Genomic DNA, 26,251 nt, shown 5'->3' on the forward strand with positions numbered 1-26,251 from the left:
TGAAGCCATTACAAAATCCTTGTTTTCAGTGGAATTAATCTGCAAAATGTGGAAAAAAATGATGCATTTAGTTTAATGGGAGTTTGTGCATAATCTTTATTTTGCATGCAACCAATATCGAACAGTTTATTAAGACATAAAATATCTCACAAAATATTTAAATATAATAATATTTATTAGAGTTTTCACCAGATGTTCGCCAATTTGTTGTGAATCGCATTTGTTTCATTTTACTTTTGTCTAATAAAATTTTTTACTCATCTATATATTGCAATATTTTTAGGATTACAAGGAGAACATGTTGAATCATCGTGACAACAAATATCATGCTAAAAGAGACCTTGAAAGCACAGCTGTGTTACTTCATGAGAGATTTCCACAGAGAAATATCCTTATTATCAAGCCTGTGAAAATGGCTTTAATGACTTTCAGTTGTTATGAAAACTTTTTGGAAGTTAATAACTTCGGTGCTCCAACATATAAGTTCAATTATGACTGCTTGAAACACCTAAGAATGCTATTGCAGAATGTGGAACCCATTATTAAGTCCCAGCAAAATCTTGAATGTAGGGAGACCATTTCCACTAATATTTTAGCCTCTGGGCAAAAAATTTTAGTTGGATTTAGCAAAGGATGTGTTGTTTTAAACCAACTTTTGTATGCTTTTACAGCCTTAAATGAAACACCAGACTGTGAAATTGAAACCCTTGTGAGAAGCATTGAAAGCATGTATTGGCTTGATGGTGGACATTCAGGTGCCTCCTGTACATGGGTGACAGAAAAAAATGTTTTGCATAATTTTTCTAAACTCAAAGTGGATGTTCATATACATGTCACACCATATCAAGTCCTTTGTGATACCAGGCCTAGAATTGGCCAAGAAGAAAAGAAGTTTCGCGAAAGTCTTTCGAGATTAGGAGTGAATGTTAAAAGAGTACTTCATTTTGAAAATGAGGTACGATCACTTGATATGCACTTTAAAATTCTAGATGTTTTTGAATCGGTTGCAGAAGACTGAACATTTATTGTTTGTACATTCTGAATAAATTTCAAATAATTATATTTTGTCGTAATTTTATTCTTTCAACTACAACCAGAGATACTCCTGCAAAACATTCTGTAAGTTTGGGGAACTCAAAACAAGAACTGAAATTCTGATTGCATTATTTTTGATATTTCCTGCACTCATCCAATGATGTCAATATGCTGTCTCTGAACTAAACTGGAACTTTTATGCAGTGGTTTAGTGGAAAATAATTTTATTTATGACTGTCAGAGGGACCAACTTGTGTGGTTTCTAATTACAGGGCTATCCGAAAATATACTCCAGTTCCCCAAAGCAGAATACTTTAGGATGTTCTGCAATGTAAAATCATTTGGCCAAAATTGTTCTACAAGTACTTCAAGCATTGTACAAGGAAAAATGTTACATTTTCCACAAATTGGGTGCCAAAAATCAAAATCATTTCATAAAGGCGTTTTTTTTTTTTTTTTTTTTTTTTAAACTGGACTGTTGCTATTTCTGTGGAAATGAGATATTTTTGGAACGGAAAAAGAAATGTACATTAAAGAAAATTAGATATTTAATAAGTTAAATTGAAAACTAAATTTCAACTATTTATTATTTTCGGTTAATACTGAAAATACTGGTATTTTACCTCAGCAAATACTGGTATTGCAATCCCTAAGTACAAGGGAAAGTTTTCGTAACGTAGGAAGAAATAACCAATGCCAAGACGAGTATTCAGTGCGATTATGAACACAAACATATTAATATGTGCATTGAACTTGGTCCACAAAACTAGACGAAAAGGATAGAAAAATAAGATTTCCCATAGGAGTATGTATTTGATGAATATGAATGGTTTTATACTCATGTGAAACTTATGCTCTTTTCTCATTTTGTTACTTTTTATTTTTTTATTATTTTTTTCACACCAACCTTTATTTCACAAAAAAAAAAGAGAAAAAGGAAACCACTGATTAAACCCCCCCCCCCCCCCCCCTTCAGTGTTTAAGAGAATGACTACTGAAAAGCTTTAAAGAGAATTGCATAGCTTACTACCGGGACTTACAGCAGCGAATTATACCATTATATACCATAGTTCAATCTCTTATAATTTCAAAACCAGCAAAATCGTGAAAAAATTAAGATACTCAGCATTGGTTTCAGCTCTCTCAAAATATTTAAAAACCATGTTTTATTTATTTTCTTTTTCCTCAAAAACAAGTTTATACCATCCCCTCGTTAATTTAACTTCGATAATTTATCATTTGTATTTGATTATGAATTTCCTCTTTAAAAGTTAATTAAAATATATTCATGCTATATTTCTGCATAGCTTTCCACCAACATTTCTGGAATTTTAGAAAAAAGTTTCCTTAATTATTTAAATTCTTGTTTTCCATGAGTGTTATCAAAATAATTGACTGGATAGCATCCATAATTCAGATTATTATTGGACTACTTAGCGAGAGGACACCACTCATTGCTGGTTCACCCCCCAATTTCGCCCACATTTAAAATTTCTTCTTCCATTAAATATATCTAAAGATATGATTGAAACTTAAGAACAGAAGGGGGGGGGGGATTTGGTGTCTGCAAAACGAGGGGGACACCTCATTGCTAACTTTCTTCATTCTATCAATACATGTCAAAAACAAAGTTTGTGAGGAATATGTTTAATAATAATAAGTAAATACATGTCGATCACTTTAATATCTTTGTTGTTTGGCTTGATTTGGGCATGAAAAAAGCAAATAGACATAGCTGGAAACCAGAAAGAAGAGCTCCCAGGAAATTTGGAATCTGAAAAAAAAAAAGAAATTATTTTCATTTATGCCAGTTATGTTGATTTTAAAAAGGTCAAAAAACAAAATCTAACCTCACAAACAGAATTTTATGTTGGTGTTTTTGCTTAATGACAACAACAATCATTAAAAAAAGGAGAAAGAAGGTGGTACTGCCACTAAAGCAGCCTCATTTATTCAGGAGATTCCCGAATTTTGGTGCCTTCTCCCAAATAAAGTAAAACCCACCGAATTTCCATCAGAACAACAAAATAATCTCCCAAAATTGAATTTTTCAATAATTAGAATTTCGGGAGAAATCCCACGGTAAAACCATCGCATAAACGTAACCTTTAAATACAGGAACACAAGTATAGACTAGGTCCTATCATTCTTAATCATTTTTAATTCATTTTCTTCTTTTTGGGACTTCTACTTTCCAAAAAATACTGTGAAACGCTCCCGAATTTTCTCTGAACTTCCTGATTATTTTACCATGTTTATTATGGTAAGTTTTATTGGGGGGGGGGGGAGGCACCGTGGCCTTAGACAGCCATGCATAAGACAAAAGAAACTTATGCTTTATTTAAAACTATACAACCTCACTTTAGGAAATGTGTTATTTTTTTAAATCCTTTTACACTCAAAGTTTTGTCATTTAATATATTTGTTCAAAGTCCCTCTAATTTTTTTCATAGGTCTCCCTAACTTTCATCTTTAAATATTGGCAAATGTGACATATTCTTTTTTTGAATCTACTGCTCCAGAATTCCTTTAAAGATCGGAAAAAAAAAGAAGTTTAATATTGAAAAAGAAAGATAGTTTGAATTTTCAGATCTTAAATTCAAGTCATGTTTTTCACAATTGCGATAGGACCCTACACGTTGGGTTTCTTGTTTCTACTAATGGCTTTTATTGAAACCATCATTTGAATTCAAGACGTGCTGGATACTGTTTTTGCGTAAAAAGGATTGTGTCAAGTCGAGAAGGTCGTTTATAAATAATTCGATTCCAATGCACATGGACGCCTGTATTAGAAGCAAATATAACAGAATTTCTTTAAAAAATACTAAACACTTTTCATAACGCACACAAAAGAACAAAATAACTTTTCTGAATCGGAAAGGCCAGTTTAAGTATCCCTGTAGTTTTCAATTACTCTAAGAAAATGACTCCGCAAACGAAGAAAAGTGCGGTTTAAGTCATGTAGAGAATTTCATATCATTACCTAGCTTCCAATCCTTAATTTAAGTGTTGAAACATGCATATTTTTCTGGAAAAGTTTGGTTTGAAATGACTTGGGCCGCACTTTTCTTTGTTTGCAGGGTCATTTTCTTGGAATAATTGAAAATTACAGCAATACTTAAAATTCCTTTCCGACCAAGAAATGTTATTCTGTTCTTTTGAGTGCGTTATGAAAAGCGCTTAGTATTTTTTACGAAATTCCGTTATTTTAAAGGTTTTCGTTTACAAACAAAATTTTTATTAAGTTCTAAATATAAATTCTAACAATATTATGTTTGACTTCTTTGGTAATAAATTATGAATCAATATTTATGTCAGGCCTACTAGCTTGGTTTCGCATTCGCTCCAATACTTGTTTTGCTGTATTAAGTTAGATTCTCTTTACTTAGCCCCGTTATCGATCATTGTCGTAGATGGGGATACAAATCCTACGGGAGCAATTTCATTGGATACATTTCATTCTTGCTTCCTTGATTCAAACGAAGTCATTATGAGTACTAGTAACATTACTGTTGCAAGGCAACAAAATTTGTAACAACGGGTTTTATTCAGTAAGTTACCGCCCGTAGCCAGGGCTAAGGCAGAAATACATGGGTTTTATATTTAAATATTTAGTGGGGAAATTACATGAAATTTGCTGTTTTCCATCCTAACCGAAATAATAATTTTATTTCAGAATTTTAATTTTTCAGCGCTAAGTTGTATTTTAAGATAAAGCAAATCATTTAGTGAAATCCCGAAGTCTTTAAGTGGTCTAGTTACTGAGATCTAAGCAAAACCAGGCCTCAGATTTCTCTGTGACAATCAGGCCAAGTGCAATAAAAGTGCTTAAAAAATCGAAGGACACGGACTTTATTCAACGCTCAAGTGAAAACAATAAGCAATTCGCGATTGCTCAAAAAAGAACTTGAAAGAACGCTTAATGCATCGTAAAAATATCGCTAAAATAAACAAACAAACCAAAAAAAAAACCTTCAAAAATGAATATGATTCAAGAAACTAGCGGATTTTAGAGGGAGGTGCCCCCCCCCCCCCAAAAAAAAAAAGTGAATTAATTTCACTATTTTATTTATTACTTTTTAATTGATCTTTCTTTTGCATTTTTTTTACGTAGTTAATTAAAAACAACACAAAACACACACAGCATATTTTGAATAAAAGCATTTTTGTTTGCTAAAGAAGTATTACTGGAGTCAGAGGCCCAGAGTTGCAGAATACATTTACTGGTTTCGAATTCAAGGGACCGTATTACCGCGCTTCGCCCACTAATTCTTTGATGGAATCAATAATCAACATTTTTTTAATGTGTAGGCACACCTAGAGTCATTTTGATCCAGGAACCTGTTTGCGAAATAATAGATTTCCTTTTCAGCTTATGAAAAATGAAAGAAATTATATGGTAGTTTCTTGGAAAAACCATGTTTTTTAATGGAAACGGCATGCAGTATCAATATGTTATCTCAACTGTATCATGGCTTTAAGAACAAATCAGCAACTGAATAAAATATGACAACGTATATAAAGTACAAATTGAGAATGGAAAAAGGTTAAAAAACCAGCAAACAGCTGTTTCGGCACTCTAAAATACAAGTGCCATCATCAGTGCATTAAAAACGAAGACAGGTTCACCCGACTAAAACACAGTCGAGGCGAACAATGGAATGAGAGACGAGTTGTAAAAGATATGAGAGTAGTACCGGAAACGATGACGTCAAGGTTACGTCAGAACTCAAGAGGACAGTTGCACTCAAGGGGAAAACGTCAGGGACAAAAAATAAATCAAATAACCGACTTCCAAACATTAGGAAAAGGGGGAGTGCTAGACAAATCATTGACGATTAAATTAGCATTTTTCCATATGTAATATGACTCCCAAAAATCTAAATCATGAATGGACGAACACTCGTCCTGGCCTACATTGGGCAGACTCGACGATCCCTCAAATTCCGGATAAAAGAACACGAAAATTACGTCAAAAAACAGGATCTCAAACGCTCCTCTATTGCTCAACATTGTTGGTCCTGCGGTCATAATTTTATTTTTTCTTCCGCCAAAGCTATTCACGAGTGTTCGTCTATTCATGATTTAGATTTTTGGGAGTTATATTACATATGGAAAAATGCTAATTTAATCGTCAATGATTTGTCTAGCACTCCCCCTTTTCCTAATGTTTGGAAATCTGTTATTTGATTTATTTTTTGTCCTTGACGTTTTCCCCTTGGGTGCAACTGTCCTCTTGAGTTCTGACGTAACCTTGACGTTATCGTTTCCGGTACTACTCTCATATCTTTTACAACTCGTCTCTCATTCCATTGTTCGCCTCGACTGTGTTTTAGTCGGGTGAACCTGTCTTCGTTTTTAATGCACTGATGATGGCACTTGTATTTTAGAGTGCCGAAACAGCTGTTTGCTGGTTTTTTAACCTTTTTCCATTCTCAATTTGTTCTTTATATACGTTGTCATATTTTATTCACTATGCAGTACAAAGTTTTCGACTACTTTTTATGAAATCAGCAACTGTTTTGAAATTCACACAGAAATAGTTTCTAATTCTTCAGTAAAACTTACATGTTATGAAGTTATGATTTTCTTTAAAAACTAATTGAAAAAAACTCAAGTGAGATATGGGTTTATTTAATAACCTTGCCCTCATGTTATAATCATAATGACAATGTTCCTAAGTAAAGCCGCTCATTATCTAGCATCTCGGTGACATTATGTTGGGTTTAGTATTTAAATGGTTTGAAACGTTAAAGCTGTTTTCCGTCCACATTAAAAGTATATTAGTGCTTAATATTCATGTACTTCGAAGTAGATTCATTGAGCTGAAAGAATCTTTTAAAAAAGAAAAATTAATAACAAATACGCACATTTAAAAATAAGATTATTAAAACTTTGTTACGAAACATCGAAGGCAGGGGGGGGGGTAAATTTTCCTTGCCCCCTCCAAAAGATTTTTCTGTATCCGCCCCTGTAAAGATGATTTGGTAGTTATAATGAACTTAATTGTATAGATATAGTTGTTTTATTCTTATCAAAATAACTTACTTGAATAAAGAAGTCTTGAATTAAAATTCCATAAAAGAACCATAAAACTGTGACTACAAAAGTGGCGAAAATTATTGAAAAGGGTAACGTTTCAGTGCTTCTAGTTCTAAACACTTGTTTCTGTAAAAGTAGAAAAGATAGATATTAATTCAACATCATTTGTCAACTTTTTTACGTTTTTAAAAAAAATATTTTGCTAAAAGGCTCTGCTTTTTGAAATATTAACTGCAGTTCAAATCTTCTCCTTCAAATGTATAAAAAATAACAGTTTAAAAAAACTAAATAAACGTGCTCAGCATTTTTTTAAGTAATTTTATTTTGCCGTACTTTAATCAAGTTCTTTTTTTCTTCGGGTGGGAGCAAGATTTTCATACTGACGTAATTGTAGTGAGCTTTTTAATTAAATTCCAATTTCTGGAGCAGGGGGATTTTTATTTTGTTGCAATTGTAACGTTTAGTTTAAACTTGAATCTTCTTCTTCCTAGCAGATTGAAATCTTTGCGAACCAAATAAGATTGCTAGGTAATCTTCGGTGTTGGTGAGCGTAAACGAGCCGGGTCGGATCTCCCTAGCTGTTAAAAAAATACAATGTAATTTCAGTTTGATTTTCAAGACACTGCAAATGAAATACACATCGATTGAAAGCGTCACATTCCTACTGTCATATGTCCTATCTATTTAAACAATATCTACTAAACCAGTTATCACAAAAGTAGACATGCATGTTTTTTTCGTCCCCATTTAATAGTTTACGTAGTAAAAATATCCCTACGTTACCGCAAAGCTTATGTTTCTAAAGGATTGAAGTGCCCCCACCCACCATTCTGTTTGAGAATCCACGTATCCCCGTATTGAGTGTTTAAATTTCAATGAATGAAGTGAAATTGTTATTTCTCTTATTGCAAATAGTTGCGTGAAAATATTTTCATACATAAGAAATACACGCAAAAACTAACTGTTGTTACAACTGCATACTTACAACATTTATTAAAGGCACTCCACTAGTAATTATGCTTCCAAGACAAGCTAAGAATCCAGTTATGTTCAATGCAATATCTTGCTTTCCCGTCCAATGAAAGGCGTACGCATGTGTAGAAAACACATAAATGCTTGCTCCAAGTAAGAGTTTTTGTATTGTTTTCTGTAAATACAAATAACAATTAAAATATATTGACTTCCAACAGTCAATGTGCAACTGGTTTTTTGCATCTCATTTGCAAATGAATGAATGTAGGACAACTCATTTGGAGGAAATGTGTATTCAACAGTTATTTATTGAATGCGTCGTAGAAATTTACATAAGTTTTATGCAAAGATGATTTTAAAAGGTCCATTCTAGGAGAAAACAATGTATCACAATGTTATGTCTTAAAATGTCCTAGAAACAAAAATGGATTCAGTAAGATCCACCCCTAACTTGAGTGCATGACCGGCATCGACAACTGTCCATTAAAATGTTGGACACCGAAATGTGAATACTATACATACTGTATGAAGTGAAAAGGGGGAAACGAGCGCGATCACTGAGACCACTGCTCTACTGTACTGTCCCCGCTTTGACCACTAGTCGAGCCCAATAACCGAAACAAATTTGAGCAGTCGCCTAACCGATATTTTAGGCAGTTCTCAGGGATCCTCGTAGTGGTATCCTAAGTGTTCAAATCTCTGCTCAGAATAGAAGTCACATTCACACAGTACATGAATTGAGCTTTCATCTGCTATATGGCATCCACAGGGGCATCGAGTATTACACAATGGATCGTCAGTAACACCCGCTGCTAGACGTCTGAGCGTGCGAAACCTATTTTGGTCGCTCCCCCCCCCCCCCACATATTATGAGATATTCGACCCCTCCCCTGAGGGTCATGAAATTTTTTTTATTTTTATTATTATTCTTATTTTTATATATATATATATTTATTTATTTTTTGAAGTAGGTTGAAAAATACTTAGTAGCTTGATTTACCCAGTGATCTCTTCCGCATCCTCCCCCCCCCCCCCCCCGAAAAAAAGGAATCTCTTTGCCTGCGCAAAAATTTCCATGTTCTGTGCTTCCTTACACACGAGATACATAAGTTGTTCTTTTTTTGCTACGTGAGAAAGCAGAAGATGAATGACAGTTTGCCACTTTTGCCACCTATAGATTATTCTATCAATTAGCTTATTTTGGTGATTAGCTAGCACGTCACGCGTACTAGTAAGCAAACTGTTGCTTCAGTATCTTAAATGAAACTTTTCAAGAAAAAAAGAATAAAAATAAGTCATATTTTTGATTTAATATTTCTCTGGAGAGGGAGCTTGACATGTATAAAATAACTTCGGAGATTAAATGTCGGCAATGAAGGTAATAAGAAAGTAATAAGCTTAGTAAGCGAGTAATATGTTTAGTTTATGATCGAAAATATGAAAAGCAGAACCGTAATTAATGAGACATGAAACAGTAAGAGAAATAAGTACAGCAATTAGTTGTATGTGTATTTTGAGAACTTTTTTTATACTACATTTCTATTACAATGTTTCAAATCCACTAAAAATGTTTTAAAACAGTTACAAAAACCAATATGATTATGAGTGGGTGTAAAAAAGGAGTCAATACTCATATCAAGTAGAAAACATAAGGGAGTAAGTAATAGCGTTTTTTGATTTAAAATGGAAAGTACAAGCTATACAAAGAAAAAGAACTTCAAAGTAACTCTTACTTTTTTCGGATTGTCAAATTCGTTCAAGAAAACACAACATTTTATTCCTTATTTCGTACGCATTTTTCCAAAAAAGAAAAAAAGAAATGAAAAATACCTGCACAGAAATTGGCATATTTTTTGCTTTCCTGCAAATTTTTTATTACAGAACATGTTCAATTACGAGCAACATGTGATATTTTGATTAGGTTGCATTGCTCTGAATAGGATAACCTAATGTTTAGCACATTCGGTCGGTAAATAAACGGTTTGAAGTAAACTAAATGTTGGATAAATAAGTACATCATTGATAAGGCACAGTAAAATTTATGAGAAGTGCAAAAAGCACTCTGGCGAGCGAAGATCTAAAAAATGATTGCAATTGTAAAATTTTTGATATGTCAATGCCTAGCTTTTCGAAGCACGAATTTAAAAAAAGAAAGAGAAAAAAGAAACCAGTCTTTTTTCAGATCGTTGCTAAAGTAAAATACCTGTAATAAACAGAATGGTTCAGGAAAGTGGAGAATTTATAGGGTGAGGTAGTGGAGGTAGTGCCTAAAAACGAATGCGACTTCACTTCTAGAACAAAGAGAGGGCGATACTATTTGTTAGGACTTATAAATAATGTGTGCTAATGCAGCATCCTACACAAATTGAACTTTTCTTGCTTTCTTGCTCGCAAAATCTGCTATTAATTTTTGTGTGTCCAAATTGTCTAAAATTTCATGTTCTATAAACAAAATTGACAAATTACTAAGTCTTTGCAGATGCATAGTTGATCTTAAACACTTTTTCATGACTTTTAACTTCGAGAAAGATTTTTCACCTGATGCAACCGAAAGTGGCAGAGTTAATAAGATTCTTAATGATATTGCTGTATTGGGAAAAGTTGAAATTAATTCGTTTGTAAAGAGATATTGTGAAAGTGTATGTGGATCATTAGACTCGTTATCTGGAAAGTGTAGTTTTAAAGCATTAATCTTCATCAAATAAGTTCACGCCGTCAATGTCTGCTTCATTTCTTGAGTCGTCTTTTAGTTTTGGATGTAAATCATTACAATGCTTTAGTAATTCATTTTTTGTGTGGCTAAATAATTTGCTACCGAAAAAGCCAAACACATCGTCAAAATACTCAAATTGTTTGGGTTTTCGTTTTGGACGGAGTGATTTTACAGGCGAGAAATCGGCTTCAATGTTGAGTTCGTGAGCTAGTTTGGTAGCTTCCTCTAAAACTACTTCAAAATGTTCATCTGTGCGACATTCCTCAAATTTTGCTACTAAATTTTTTAACAAATTTATACACATTTGTGTATTTAAGCACGGGCTTTGCATCATTTTGCTTAATGAATTAATTTCGTTTAAAACAGCGAACCAAATAATAATTGAGCATATAAATTTATAATTTTGCCTGTTTAACGCAAGTGAATAAGCTTTGTGTATTGTAGTGCTGTCCCAATCCGAAGAATTTTCTGATATCTCCAGCAGAGCATCAAATATTTTGTCGAAGTGATAACGCAAAGGTTTGATTGCGTCAATTCTACTTGACCATCGCGTAGCACTTAAAGGTTTTAATTTTATGTCGGGTGAATGTCTGCAAATAATGGACCATATTTTTGTAGATGAAGAGAAAAATCATAAATTTCTTGGATCAAGTCAAAGAAATTAATAGTTTCGTGCGAAATCCTTGCTACATCATTGACTACCAAATTCAAAGAATGAGCTGAACAAGGAACAAAAAATGCGCGACTATTAATTTCTAAAATTCTCTTTTGCAATCCAATATGTTTTCCACGCATATTAGAGCCATTATCATATCCTTGGCCAGGCAAATTTTGAATATAAAGTTTTAACTCCTGAAAATAATTTTAAAACAAAATCTAACAGACCCTCGCCAGAAGAACTGGTTATCGGACAAAAATCTATGAAATTTTCGCATATCTCTATTTTTTTGTTTGTATTATTTAAGCAAACATGTCTCAGTATCATTGTTAATTTCTGCGTGTGATTTGCATCTGGTTTGCAGTCTAAAATAATGGAAAAATACTTCGCTTCAATTACTTTATCCGAAATATAACTTTTTATTATCCTGACGAGTAAATCGATGATTTCATTTTGAATGTCGTCTCCCAAATAATGAGCCATACGAGTTGAATCCGACCTAGAGGATTCAATCTTAAGAATGTGTTTCCTCATAATTGAATCAAAAGATGCAATCATTTCTATTGCTTTTAAAAAATTTCCATTATTGTGTTCAAACAATGTTTTCGATGAACCCCGAAAAACCAAACATTGACGCGATAAAAATTTGAGCACATCGTACCAATACTTTTTTCGGAATCTAATAGCCTCAGTTGCATTTGATTTACGGTTGTCTTTGTTTTTAACATCTTATTCATTTGTACCAGGATTTTACGTCTTGATTATGGAAAACACTTGTTTTATGCCTTTTTAAATTTAATGATAAATGCTGCCAATCTGAGAAGCCTTTTGCATCACTAAAATTACTTGAATTGTTGCCAACAATTTTACAACAGAAACAGTATACTGAATCTTTCAAAATGGAATAAAACAAGCCAATCTCAATTGACTTTCTCACCATTTGAAAGATTTCTGTTGTAATAATTGGCAGCAAATTTTCTACCAGCGTCATTGATGGGGAAGTTGTGATTATGTACCTGAACAGGAACACGACCTACGAAAGCATTCGCATTATGAGTATCAATACTTTCAGGCCACGTTCCCGAATCGCATATAAGCTACCTTTACTCCTGTTCGGTCATAGGAAAATTTCAGGCCCTCTCATTGGCTTATTCGAGTGTCAATCAAAGCTTCAAAGACGCCATTGTAATGTTGCTAGTCATCTTTCGCACTGTGTTTCTTGTTTGTAATCTGCTAAATACGAATAAGCATTTGCAAATGATATCTTTAATTGAATGTTGCTGGCAAAAACAGCATTATTAATTCCCATCAATTTCATTCCTTGCAAAACAAATAAAAGTTGCGTTTGAGCAACTATGCTTTGAAATAAAAATAGTTGGCGCCATCTTTGGGCTAAAAATGCATATTTTACGACATTGTTTTAAATTAAATTGAAGTTATTTTAACAATAATTATCATAGCAAATTATTTTGTAGATGGAAAAGAGCGAATTCTGCAGTTTTTCATATTCTTAATGATATTTAATGCAATTTAAACAGCTCTTCTTAAAGAAATGATTACCATTTAACTTAATAATGAATACTTCTAGTGAATAATTTAATACATAATAATGACTTGAAATAACATATATATAATTTTACATAATGAAACATTGCTTTTTAATGTTATTTTCAATTATTTCATTCAAGAGTTTAAATTACCTGTTCCTTTTTACATAACTTTAAATATTATGAAGAATATTAAAAGATAAAGAATGTGCTGTTTAATTAAAAAAAACTTACATTGAGAGTTAGTTGACAAATGAGTTAAATTAAACTCTAATAGCTCCTTCTTCAAAAGCGCCATTTTTTGCTTAAATATAATGCTATTTATTCGTTTATTTATATATTTTACAGGTTTTTTTTAAAAAAAAGCAGAGCATTATTTTATTTTATGAGTTATGAAATTAGAAGGAGACAAGAAGGATATGCTTGCCAGACTCACGCAAAATTCAATTGGAAGTCTTATTCTTGAATGCTAACTCATATTCAATAGAAATTAGCTAGAAATAAATTGGCGCAAGAGAAAATTATATTAGAAATTATTATGTATTAAATTATTCGCAAAAGTATTTATTATTAAGTTAAATGGTAATCATTTCTTTAAGAAGAGCTGTTTAAATTGCATTAAATATCATTAAGAATATGAAAAACTGCAGAATTCGCTCTTTTTCATCTACAAAATAATTTACCATGAGAATTATTGTTAAAATAACTTCAATTTAAATCAAAACAGTGTCGTAAAACATGCATTTTTTGCCCAAAGATGGCGCCACCTATTTTTATTTCAAAGCATAGTTGCTCAAAGGCACTTTCATTTGTTTTGCAAAGAATGAAATTGATTGGAAATAATAATTCTGTTTTTGCCAGCAACATTCAATTAAAGATATCATTTGCAAATGCTTATTCGTATTTAGCAGATTACAAACAAGAAACACAGTGCGAAAGACCACTAGCAACATTACAATGGCGTCTTTGAAGCTTTGATTGACACTCGAATAAGCCAATGAGAGGGCCTGAAATTTTCCTATGACCGAACAGGAGTAAAGGTAACTTATATGTTCCCGGATCATCACCACATTTTTCACGGACCGTGGATGAACCGCCAATAGATGCCGAGCCTCAGGGAAATCCTTTCAGACGCATACATCTATTCAACCCTTCAAGCTTATCCGGGCCGTATTTTGTCACGGAAGACATGAAAAAGAATTCTGGAAATTGTGAAACACATTTTATCTCATCCCCGGCTGGCGCCCGGACTCCAATGAGCTGGGATAATCAGCACATAAGTCTTCCCCCCGACCTTCTGAAAGGGCAGATTTTCGGCAAATGTCCTGGAAAGTTGCATTAATTCGAACCTTATGTATCACATACGACCATCATTTCAAATTTTTCCTGAAGGGCTCAAAAGATACATATTTGTCAACGCATATTGCAGTAGACGGTCAAAATTCGAAATACAAAAAATCCGAAGGCACTTTCACGAAGCTTTTATAAATTGCTCAACTATTGCTAAGGAACAGATGCATTTTGTGAAATAAATTAATTTCCTTACAGTGCATTCAGGGGCGGACTGGGTCCTGAAGAGGGCGCCAGCCTTGACTCCCAAAGCACGCAAATTAGAAATAAATAAATAAATCAACGAAGACACACAGGTTCGAGAGCTCAAAAAAAAAAAAAAAAAAAAGCCGAGGGCGAGAGTTTAAAGGGCGCTAAAAAAAACGAGGGCGCAAAAAATGTTTAGGTGGTGAGGTTCGAGGGCACACAGGTGGGAGGGGCGCATCGCTCCGCAATGGGCTGAAAGACCAGTCGGCCCTTAAGTTAGCTCCATACACACACTCACACGGAAAAGGAAGCTGGTTTTACTCGTAAAACAAAAATACTCCAGTGGCCAATAAACATTGGCCTTATTTTAATGCTGTCAAACTCACGCTAACAACAACAATAAGAGTATAATGGAAAAGTACCGAATATTTTCACGTTTTAATTGTTAAGAATATCAGATTTTAATTATAATATAATTGTACACATCACTTTTTTTTTTCAGCAAAAAATTAAATATAATGTGCTAGCATTTTGAAAACTATTTAAGATTAAGAAAAATACTTTATAAAAATTAAAAAAGAAAACTAAATTTTAATGCACAGTAGAAGCTCAGTTTGTGGCTCCCCTTCTCATCTCTTGGCGCCCCCTCCCCATCTTCGGATTGTCTTTATTATATGTTAAAAATTACCTTGCTTTTGCGGGAAGAAGATATCGGGCTCAGTAATTTAACTTTACAACCCAACCCCGCACGTCACTACCTTTTTGGCTTGATGTCCTAACGGGGCGGCAACACTGAACAAAGTGACCGAACAAAACATAAGCAGAACAAGTTTTTTACTACACTGCCAGTGAATAAACCGTGAGCCCCTCTCCAGCCTCGAGGGTTGCTTTTCATTTATTTTTTCCTCTTGTCTTGATATACTTCCAAGAACATCGGGGCTATCTGGTCTGCTTGGACTGGTAATTGAGTGAACATTGAAAAAGGTCAAGAGACTTCCTTCCGCCTGCTTTTTATTGAGTACTGGCCACAGGTGGTACTAAGAGTGAAGTTAAGAGTCATCTTTCTTGCTATTATTAAATTTTCTCCGACTGAATGGTCTCCTATGGGGTGGGGGGGGGGGGTCGTTTTGAGCAAACAAAATTTTTTGAAAAGTCAAAAGTGATTTTTTTTTTTCTAATTTTCCCCCCTTCGATTTAGCATGTTGAAACTGACTTTGGCGCCCCTTTGGCGCTCCTCAGGCGTGCGGCGCACGCCTTGCACGCCCGCTTACGGCGGGCCTGAGTCCAGACAGACTTTTGATGACCCAACAGACTTTTTGATCTCATTCCTACTCATGGAGGCTTCTGGTTGAGAGTCTTGGCCTGTCTTTTAGAGTTGGACTTAAGCTACCGACTATACGACTCACCCATAAGTAGGTTTAGGGCAGACAGAGGACAGGCTCGGGTCACACAAATGGTACTTGCAGGGCCGTTCCAGGGGGGGGGGGGGGGGGCGAGCGGGGCAATCGCCCAGGACGCCACGGAATGAGGGTGCGCAGCAAGGTGTCCCTCGTTTCAACGGAACACGACGACTTTCACATCAAATGAGGGGCGCCTTGCGGCGCCGCCTCATTTCGTGTATCATAGATACACAGTCATAGACACACAAAATAGAGAATCGTTACAATGATTCTCTATTTTTTACTAAGGCACGAAAAAATTCCTCTCTCTTAAGTCTCCAAAACAGTAGTTTCCTTTGTATCATTGAAGCAGATACAATTTCTGAGAACATAACTGTTTAGAATCAAACAAAAGGAACTTTTCCTTTGTGTAGTTCTCACCAAATTTGCTTGAATTCTGTCCCTGCGTGCAGTGACGTAAGCAGAAAAACGTTTTAAAACGACACATTAAAAAAACAGAAAAAAAATTTTTTTTTTTTTGCTTGGGTAGGAAAAAAGGTCAAAAATTTGAAACTTCAAAATTTCGCAGGTTTAGCCTTAAAAACGCGATTTAAGGTCATGTTTATTAACGTTAGGGTAAGGGAGGAAACTCAGAGACTGTTTCCGATCGATTTTTTTTTTAAATACAGTAAATTCCCGATTATCGGCAAACGGATTATCCGCCGGTCCTTTCACATTTTTTTTCTAACTTGTGATTGTGTTGTTGTTCGCTTTTAAACTTTACATATATTTTTTATATTCAAGGTTAGTAGATGCATTGTAGCAATGTTTTTAGTTATAATTTGCATGAATGTCAGTGTCAGTAATATTTTTTATCTATTATATTCACTAAGTATCGTTTTTTACCTATTATTCGGATTATCGGCGGTTTCGCTTATCCGCGGTTACCGTGCCACCATCGGGAGTTTACTGTAGATTGAAAGCAATTCCCTCTCACACTGCAAATTTTCGAAATTGAAGTTTCAAAAACGCAACTTTAGACAAACTTTGAAGATTTCATGGATAGGAGGATCTGGAGCATTTCCCAGGAAAATTGTTCAAAATTATGGTTAAAAAAAAATTAAGCAATGTTTTACATTCAGGGGATATTCCACTTAAATGTTTTGTAAGTGTCGTTTAAAAACCCCATTGCTTGTGATATTAAAGAAAGGCGACATGGGGACCCTTGCATGAATATTTTCTTAAACTCAAGTCTTAAAACGCAATTTTTAATGCCATATTTTGTAGTGATTTTTCGAAATTAGAGCTCCAGAAACTCAATTCTGAGCGATTTTCGATGTTGTTGAGTAGTTGTAGACTTCTCCTTAAAACTTGCAAATATTTGATGCAAAAGAATAACATCTTTGTTTTTAACATATATGAAAGCTGGTATTAAGTTGGTACAAGTAAAAAAAAAAAAAACTCTTGAAAAGAATCATTGGATGAGTCCAGATCGAAATTTAATTTTGATGTAATTTACTTCGATAATTACATTTTCTATTTATAATCAGCAAATTATTTATTCGTGTTCTTAGTTTGATCAATATAAATAACCAATTCATTTTATATTGTTTGTTTTTATCTAGTGGGATAACATTTTTCTAGATAAATGTTTGGATTTTTAACATTTCCATTTTCTGAAAAGTTTTTGGGGCATTAATGCTTCACAAATATCAGAAACAGATTCATTGCTTGTGTTTTAATTTGTATTATGCATAGATCTCTGATTGTTCTGTTCATTAATATAAAAAATTCAAGTATGTATTATGCACTGATGTTATAACTAACTTTATTTTTCTGTGTGTATTAGAGGGGGGGGGGGGAGAGGGTGTGTGAACTGCGTTTGTGTGAACGCGTAATGCTCGAGAACTAACTGGCCGATTTCGCTGAAAATTCCACAGTATCTTTCTTTTAGCCCCGGAAAGGTTTGCAGACCAGTTCGAAAAAAATTCGACTCAATTTGTTTCAATGCTCTAACTTAATTACGGCGGGAGTTATTTGCGTTTTTAGCTCGAATTTTTTTAGGCTTAGCTGAAATTTAGGCACTACACTCTTCATTAAATCTATCAATAAAAAGTGAAGGAATTGTTCTACAGTTTTCTTTTTGACGCCATTGGAAAAGCAATATTTTTTACTCCAGATCCATCTCGACCTTTGGTCGAAAAACTGAGCTTCTATCTCGAAAGGAAAAAAGTTACAAGTCTTTTTAAATGAAGTTCAAAAAATCTCATTTCCGTTCAAAATGTTAACTATTTTCTTTCGCATTTTAATTCCTTAAAATTATTTTGTTTTGTGTTTCCATGGTTGCGCTTTTTAAATCCATCTTTCTCGATTTAATTTCTTAAAAGTATTTTAATATCTGCCGTCATTGTTTGGGGGGGGGGGGGGGGGGATTTGCACGTTTTTTTATTATTATTATTTAAGCCTGATTGTTGAATATACGTCACTTGACACAATTTTTATTTTTAAGGTAGACCGGGCAAAGCCGGGCAACGCAGCTAGTATGTAAATAATACACATAATCAATTGCATTTTCAGCAATGCTCATATATAAAGAGAAGAAATGAGGTCATTTTTAAAGTACTAACCCTTTGAACAGTATACAGATAATAACAGCAGATGCAGCTTGCTTGTAGTATGAATGATATGAAGTTCACCATAATTAGTACGGAGTCGTTTATTAGCAAAGCATATTGCAGCCATAGACTTGCACTGGAAGTGAAACAATAATAATAATGTAAATATTAATAATGGTGATAATTATGTTAACGATAATAATAATAATACACATACACACACAATTTGTGCCATATATTATGCAAGCTCAGAATGAAAGACTAAAGAGAATTTTGGCTTTATTTAGAAAGTTCAGAGTAAACAAAAGAAGATTTTTAGTATTATAGTGTATTGGGGTAAGAATCATCATTGCTTATTCTTAAGCTTCAAACTGCTTTTGAACCAGTTTGAGGAGATAGGCTGCAGGTCAAAAACGAAATACTGGAATGGTAGAGATTCGTTACAAGTGTTTGTACGTTGAAAAAATAACTATAATACAATTTAACCAAAAAACTCTATGGCACGACAGCCCGTGAGGGTCAAGACCTACTGTGCCCAACTCAGTTTTCCTGACCACGGGCCCTGGGGTGCAAGGCAGATGTTCCGGTTAGATGGTCAATCTAACACGGAACCCCCCAGTATTTGGTTCCCAAGCACGCTTGGTACTCATTTTATCGACCCACTGAAGGGATGAATGGCTGAGTCAACCAAACCTGACCCAGGGATAGAGCCCGGGCCTGTGACGTGTAGGGGCGAAGCGCTACCACTGTGCCACTGGACTTCATAATACAATTGAGACAGTGAGAAGCAAAGGGATGTAAGTGGACAATTTCAAGTTTTGAGAAAAACGCGTTTCAAGATAACATCCTAGGTAGGCTTTCATTGATTTTTTTTACTAAATCGTGCTATATATCAGCAACTAACAGGGCTACTAGTACCATCTCTTGCCCCAAGATAGAGGAGAGGTTCACCTACCATGTGTACTGGTTATCTCCAAATTTTTAATTTTGCTGCATACATCCCTTTGCCTCCACTGCCTCAATTTATGTTTCATGAATTTTTATGAAGAGGTGTTTATTTTGAATGCCATAAAATAGATTTTACAAATGATGATCATAGCTTCACTTATAACCAGGACCGTCATTTGGGCAATCAGGGGGAGAGGGTGTCAATTGAACCCCCTGGATTTCAGAAACATAATGATATTAAGCATTTTTGTGCGTATTTTGTTGTTTTTTTCCCTTTAAAATGCATTGAACACAAACCCTTTGCCCCCTTCCCTCTCCCGAAAAAAAATTTGAAATTACGGTCCTGCTTAAACATTATTACATACCTGACCTTTTTATAGCTAAATATTACATTAGGGGATGTCCACAAATGATATCACACTTTTTGAGGGGGCTAGGGGGTTCGTGAAATTGTGACACTTTGAGGCAAGGGGGACGCAGCGGCTAGCAAGACGTAAGACGTCACGCATTTTTTTTATATTTTTGTATTGAGAATACATTTATGAGAAATAGTGTGACATTTATATGGGCAGTTCCTTATTGACTCAAAAAAATTACTTTCTTACAAAAGAAAAAAAAACATGGTTCTCTCCAAATATAGCATGCAGGAACTTAACATTTTTGTTTTTAAAGTATTTTATTTTTTCTTTTTGACTAAAAGGGAAAAATACTTAAAAGAGGAACTACATATTCACTCACCTAACGGCACTACATACGAAAGGTAAAATAGATACATTTCCAGTTGACCTATTTTTACAAATGTCTACACAAACTGCCCTGAAATTAGAAATACGTACAATTTGCAAAATTATAAGATGATCTGCCCGTCAAGACCTGGTTTCTTATGAGGGAACTCGCCGATCTTCAGTGTAGCGTCAACCTCTAGACATGCGCGCTCTGGAGCGTGGCGCAACGCCGAAGATCGGCGATTTCCCTCCTAGGAAACCAGGCCTTGACTCATGGAGCACAAAAATGTAATAACCATAGATGAATAAAAACAACAAGTAAATAAGTCTCGCATGTCTTCGTATACTGTCCGCCTCCGGCAAGTTGAGCCCCGCTGGCCGGCCGATTGAATGATTCCATTTGTTGAAATAGGGGTGAGGAAAAACGGTTAAAGTTCAAAAGGCTTAATGGTAGCCCAACTCTGCGCCTAACAATTCCTCTTCTTACTGGTTGCTCTCCCTTGAAAGGAAATGGACTTACTCAAGGCCATAGCTCAACTTTTCAGAGGCGAACAGTAGTTCTTTTGATTTCATTCTAATTAAAAATTTTACAAAACTGTTTTCACCTGTTTTTAAAGAATTCACAACCACATTTTATGGAATCGGCGTAGATTGCTTTATGATTTAGCTTTCGTTCCTTATTGTAGTACCAAGTTTGGCGCTTGCTTTTGTCAAATTCACGTGGTTTTTTTTTTTTTTTTTAAATAATTTCCAGATTATTGCCCGTTTTTAATTGCTTCAATTTTTCTACGAATTCATTTTTCCTTTTCAATAAATCTTAATTTCATTTATTTTAATCAACTCCCCCGTATTACGGGGTATTACGGAACTTGGAGCGTTGGTTCTAATGTAAAAGTCTTTTTTGCTTTTTGTTCTAAAGAACCGAAGTGGTCAAATGTTATTTTGGAAGATTCTTTAACCAGTTTCCTTGGCATTTTTGGGGAATTTCGTGAATGCTTTGAATTTGGTTTTTGAATTTCAGGTTAATCCTTCATTTGCCTATGCTGTTGTGGGAAGGCAAAGCGCAGCCGTTGATTGATCAAACAACCCCGCGAAGTGTTTATTTATTGGTTGGCGCTGATTAGGCGCTGGATTCTGCATAAATGAGATTAAACTTCTCATTTAGAAATGCATAATTTCAATTATTGGAATTTAAATTTGTTACGGGATCATTCTCACAAAAATGTTACAAATCTGTCCTGCACTTGGTATTTTTTTAAATCAATTTTGCACAAGCAATTTAAAATGGGTCAAATAAATTTTTCTTTTGAACAAGAAAAAAAAAAAAGAAATCAGTTATAGCGTATCTTTTACTTAAAAATTAAGTTTCAACACAACTTTTTTTTTGGAGGGGGAGGGGGGAGTCCGCCGTCAAACTTTTTGAACAGGTTGACGCTTCATTACGACATTTTGAAATTTATTTGCTGATTCTAAATGCTTTTGAACATATTTTGTTTTCTTTAATTCACATTTTGGTGGCTCCTGGTCACCTTTCTATTATTTAAGACACATTGATGTTCCAAAATATTATACGTTGAGTTTCTATTTTTTCTTAACTTTTTACTAAAGCATTACAAATATATTTTCAACTTTAAAAATTTGCATTTTTTTTTTTTTTTCGTTTTTTTGGACCGTGGGTAACCTTGAAGTCTAAAGACACATTAACATCGGTAGAACACCGCCCATATCACAACACTGCTGAATTCTGCTCCTTGTTCTCGCAGGTGTTTTGCAGCAAAACATCCCCGATACAGTGCCCGCCGCTTATTAAAATCACATTCGTTCTGAGGACATTTGATTTTATAAAGCGGCTGACTTTATAAACCGGCGCTCATGCACTGAAAAAAATAAAAGGTTTTTAAGTATAAATACTCTAAAAAAGAAATACTTTACGATTAGTTGTATTTTATTTTTAGTCTAGTTGAATTGTATTATTTTAGTTCAGTTGCAAAATACAGTTGACATTTTAACTTACATAAGGTACATTTTTAAAATTTTACAAGGGTCTTAAAATATCTGACTTATTGTTGTATAAGAGAATTTGAAAGTAAAGATTGAGAAATCCCTAATTTAATTGCAGCATCACACTAACTACATTTAGGAAGCTTGTCATACTTATTCAAAATTTCTAATTAATCTTTCACACTCAAGTCGTCACGACTTCCTAGCTAACAATTTTAACTCAATTGTAAAAATGAACTGTCAGCCCCTGTAGATAGCTGAATGAGCACGAACTGATTGACTCAGTGGTCAGTGAGCAGGACTGCATGTTGGAACAGTTCTGCGAAGAGGAAACAGGCAGCACCAACTAAATATATGGCTCTGAAACAATTCTCTTGAGACTGCTTCATTCTTCTTCTTTTTTTTTTCATTCAACTCCCCAAGAATAAAAAACGATGTGGAATTTGTTATTTTATTAGTGCAGCAATGTTTTAAATCTTTGAAAAAAAAAAAAAAATCCTGGTTCTATTCAGAGACGAATTAACATATGCTTTCCAAAAGTTTGATTTTATAAAACGGCGAGGATGATTTTATAAAGGATAAACCTAACATGTTTTGATATAGAAATGATTCTGTTCTTCCAGATTTGATTCTATAAAGCGGCTGATTTTATAATCCAGTGATTTTATTAATGGCGGGCACTGTACTCCGTAAATCATCTGCGATATCATGGCGCAGAATTCAGCTGTGTTCGACATAGTGTTCTGACGATGTTTATGACTCTTAAGCCTTCAAGGTAACTGTGCAGAGCAAATATTCAACCACGCCAAAAAAAAAAAAAAAGGGGGGGGGGGACGCCTAGGGCTGCCCTGCATTTACATTTTTCGGAGGGTGGAAACTCGTAATTTCAGGACTAAAGCTCCAGATTTTGCCCAAATGATAAAATATTGTTACATACAGATGTTTCGTTTTGACCAGCAAAAACCTCTATTTTCGCAACCGTTAGTCCTAGATGCATACTTCCAATTACAAAAATGTTCAAAATCAGATGTAGAATAAGATAGTGAATGAAGTAAAAATAAAAATGAGTAAAAAAATACAGAATTTAATTTTTTGTATGGGCCTTAAGTTCTCTAACTTATATTTAGGAAAATGTTCTCCATTGAAAAACAATTCCAACACAAAAAGTTAGAAATTAGTACGACCAATATTCACCGAGATATGAAAGGCACCGTTTTGTGACTTACAACACTTTACATTCGCCGTCAATTACACCTTTTGGGGGGAAATATAGCATTTAACACGTGTTTAAAATTATATGTGTGAGAGTGTGTTTTTTCAAATTGTTCGAGGTTTTCAGTGTGTTTTTGCGTATCACGGTATAACATTTGCATGAACTTTTGAATAGTAATGAAAAATATAAATACCTTTTTTTTTTACTTTGGCAACCTCTCAATTTTCTGAAAGGGTTCCCTTGAAGTCCCTTAAAACTTTGAACTGAAGTATCTCCTTGAGTTTTGGTGGCACAAATGTCAAGTTTTTGTAAATAATAGTTTTCAATGGAGATTATTTCTCTAAATATATGTTAGGGGACCTAGTGCCCGTATTAAAAGTTCAATTTCGTATTTTTTGACTAATTTTTATTTTTGCTTCTAACTTTCAATATCTTAACTTCGCATTTGATTTTGAACATTTTTGCAATTGGAAGTATGCATCTAGGGCTAACGGTTGCGAAAATAGAGGTTTTGTAGGTTAAAACGGAACACCCCGTATACATAAGTATACCCTGTGTACATCTAATGAAAACGAACATTCGGACATTCAAAATTTTCAATATTGCAGTTATGTGTCTGGAAATTTTTTGAGAGGGCTCAGTGACCTCCCATTGGGGCACCCCTTGGTACGACCAGGGCCGGATTACTGAATAGGTTGTGACCTTAGGGCCCCTCAAACGGCAAAAACTGTTTTAGTCAATGGCTAAAATTGTTTTATCCAACGGCTAAAATTGTTAAATTCGAATACAGGAGTCCTAAAACATTATTCGGCCTTGAGGTCCTCTGATATTTTAATAGGGGCCCGGGTACGCCCACTTTCGGACAACTCTGTACATCAAATTCATTCACTGTGCCCTCTATTATGAAAGAGGGAAGGTGGCCTCGTTAGTCATACGTTTTGGCTTAGAGAAGGGAGACATGGAAAAGTTTGTACTCCAAAGAGGCGCTTTGATTCAAAAAAGTTTGGGAAAAATTGTCGAATTCCTTCTATTTAATCATTGCTAGAAATAAATTTAGAAATTATATAAACTACATACTTTTGAATATTAAGACCGATACGTTACTTACAATCCAGAGAAATTGCTGAAAATAGTGCAAATAACAGCAAGATTCCCAACAATTAGTGTAAAATCCATGACTACTCCACTTCCGCTACTTCGAACAAACGCATAAAAGAACTCGATGGACTCATCTGCGCAAATATTGTATTTCCAATTTACGAGCGGCTGTGATACAAGTGTACCCGAAATTTTGCGTCAACTTATTCGCCGCTCTAACTGCAGTTCAAAAATAGAATATCCTTGACAAAATATTTTTTCTACTTTTTCTACGATGACCGCATTGTACAAACGACCATAATTCAATCTTCAAATGAAAGCAAAGAGAAAAGTTTGCTGGACACTAATCATTTTATTTTTTTACTCGCATATGACTCCAGATCGGTCAGCGCTGAACTTCTAACAAAACTATGAAGCTTTTCCATGCTGTGTAAAATTTTTTAATAGTCATTTGATTTAAATATGATTGTCAAAATAAAAATCGATTTTTTACAAATTTAATCTTTGAAGGAAAGCAAAGACAAGGGTTTAGGAAAAAATAATAGTGAAACCTCGATTTTACGTTTCTTAAGGGACTGGGTTGGGAAAACGTAAAATCCGGGAAATACGTAAAGCACAAATCAAATATTAAAAAACTAAAGGTAGTAAAGATAACATTGAAAAAGGTATAATATTTATATTTTACGAAAAGAACATACCATTTTGAATCATTTCAACACATTTTGTTGCTTTGTTGACGTTTAGGATGAAAATGCTCCGTAATATAACCGGATGGAGCAGTAGCACATTTCATAGTTTCATAGATTTACTTTCAAAACAAGCGTGGTATGGCTAAAAAACGCACAAAAAGAAACGTATTGCTTATTTCAGATACTATTTTTCCCTTTTTTGGTTCCCAGGGAAAACGTAATATGCGGGAAATTTATATATATAACAAATTTTCCATCCAGGTTAAATTAACAGTATCAGTATGCAGGGGCGGACTGGGTCTTTCTAGAGGGCGCCAAACTTGACTCCCAAAAAGTGAAAAAAAAAAAAAAAAACCCCACGAAGGCGAATAGGCTTGAAGGAAAAAAAAAAAAAAAAGGCACACAGTTTTCATGGCGCGAAAAAATACATAAATAATTGAAAACACGAAACACAGAAAAAAAGCTTCGATTGAACCAAGGCGCGAAAGAAAAATCGAAGGAGCTCAGGTTTGGAGGTACAACAACAACAAAAAAAAAAAAAAAAAAAAAAAACAGGTTTAAGGGCGCAACTAAAATAATATGAAAAAAAAATTCTAGTGTGAAAAAAAAAGGAGGGGGGGGGGCGCACAGTTGTGAGGGTGTAAGAAAAGAAGATGCGCATATTTAAGGCCATCAAAAAATGAAAGTAAAATGAAACGATGTCACGCAGGTTTGAAAGCACAAAAAAGAAAGAAAGAAAAAAAAAAAAGGATGGCGCTCAGAGAGCCTTCGAGGGACACAGGTGGGCGGACGCATCGGCCCGCGGGCCAGTCCGCCCCTGTTAGTATATGGAAAAACTTTGACCTATTGAAAAAGACGTGAAATCAAGGACAGATACAAGGGAGGAGCGATTTGAAATTCTAAAACGCAAGTGTAGGCCATCTTTGACGACATTAAGGGAAAAAATTGTATTCGAATCTGTTAGGGGAAGGAATGGATACAGGGATTTTCTAATTTTTCAAATTTAAAGTTCCAAAAAAGCGAAATTTTTCGGCAACCTTTGATCATGTTATTGGGAGAGGGTATCGAAACATTCCTCTG

General features: G+C 34.4%; 2 protein-coding genes across 3 annotated transcripts; one reads left to right on the top strand and one right to left on the bottom strand.

Annotated features, from left to right (window-relative positions):
* LOC129225274 (mitochondrial protein C2orf69-like) lies at nt 1-1,375 on the top strand. The gene has a single exon (XM_054859858.1). It carries the CDS (start codon nt 299-301, stop codon nt 1,016-1,018), a length of 720 nt encoding a protein of 239 aa, XP_054715833.1. The 5' UTR covers nt 1-298; the 3' UTR covers nt 1,019-1,375.
* A 1,299-nt stretch (nt 1,376-2,674) lies between these two features.
* On the bottom strand, nt 2,675-24,615 carry LOC129225122 (sugar transporter SWEET1-like). Of its 2 annotated transcripts, XM_054859683.1 has the most exons (6): nt 24,493-24,615; nt 20,184-20,261; nt 18,510-18,633; nt 8,063-8,224; nt 7,084-7,203; nt 2,675-2,809 (listed from the first exon to the last, which is right to left on the bottom strand). In XM_054859683.1, exons 1-6 carry the CDS (start codon nt 24,558-24,560, stop codon nt 2,711-2,713), a joined length of 651 nt encoding a protein of 216 aa, XP_054715658.1. In that variant the 5' UTR covers nt 24,561-24,615; the 3' UTR covers nt 2,675-2,710. The 2 variants fall into 2 exon arrangements, with proteins under 2 accessions (XP_054715658.1, XP_054715659.1); XM_054859684.1 differs by lacking the exon at nt 8,063-8,224.
* Nucleotides 24,616-26,251: the final 1,636 nt, after the last annotated feature.

Source organism: Uloborus diversus, chromosome 6 (assembly GCF_026930045.1).
Source record: "Uloborus diversus isolate 005 chromosome 6, Udiv.v.3.1, whole genome shotgun sequence".
In the NCBI taxonomy this organism is placed as follows: Eukaryota; Metazoa; Arthropoda; class Arachnida; order Araneae; family Uloboridae; genus Uloborus; species Uloborus diversus.

Coding starts and splice junctions, on each gene's coding strand:
- LOC129225274 (XM_054859858.1), top strand. CDS start 299: ATGTTGAATCATCGTGACAACAAATATCATGCTAAAAGAGACCTTGAA.
- LOC129225122 (XM_054859683.1), bottom strand. CDS start 24,560: ATGGATTTTACACTAATTGTTGGGAATCTTGCTGTTATTTGCACTATT. Junction 20,262..24,492: donor TTCAGCAATTTCTCTGGATT/GTAAGTAACGTA, acceptor TTCTAATTTCAG/GGCAGTTTGTGTAGACATTT. Junction 18,634..20,183: donor TTCGTATGTAGTGCCGTTAG/GTGAGTGAATAT, acceptor TTTCACTTCCAG/TGCAAGTCTATGGCTGCAAT.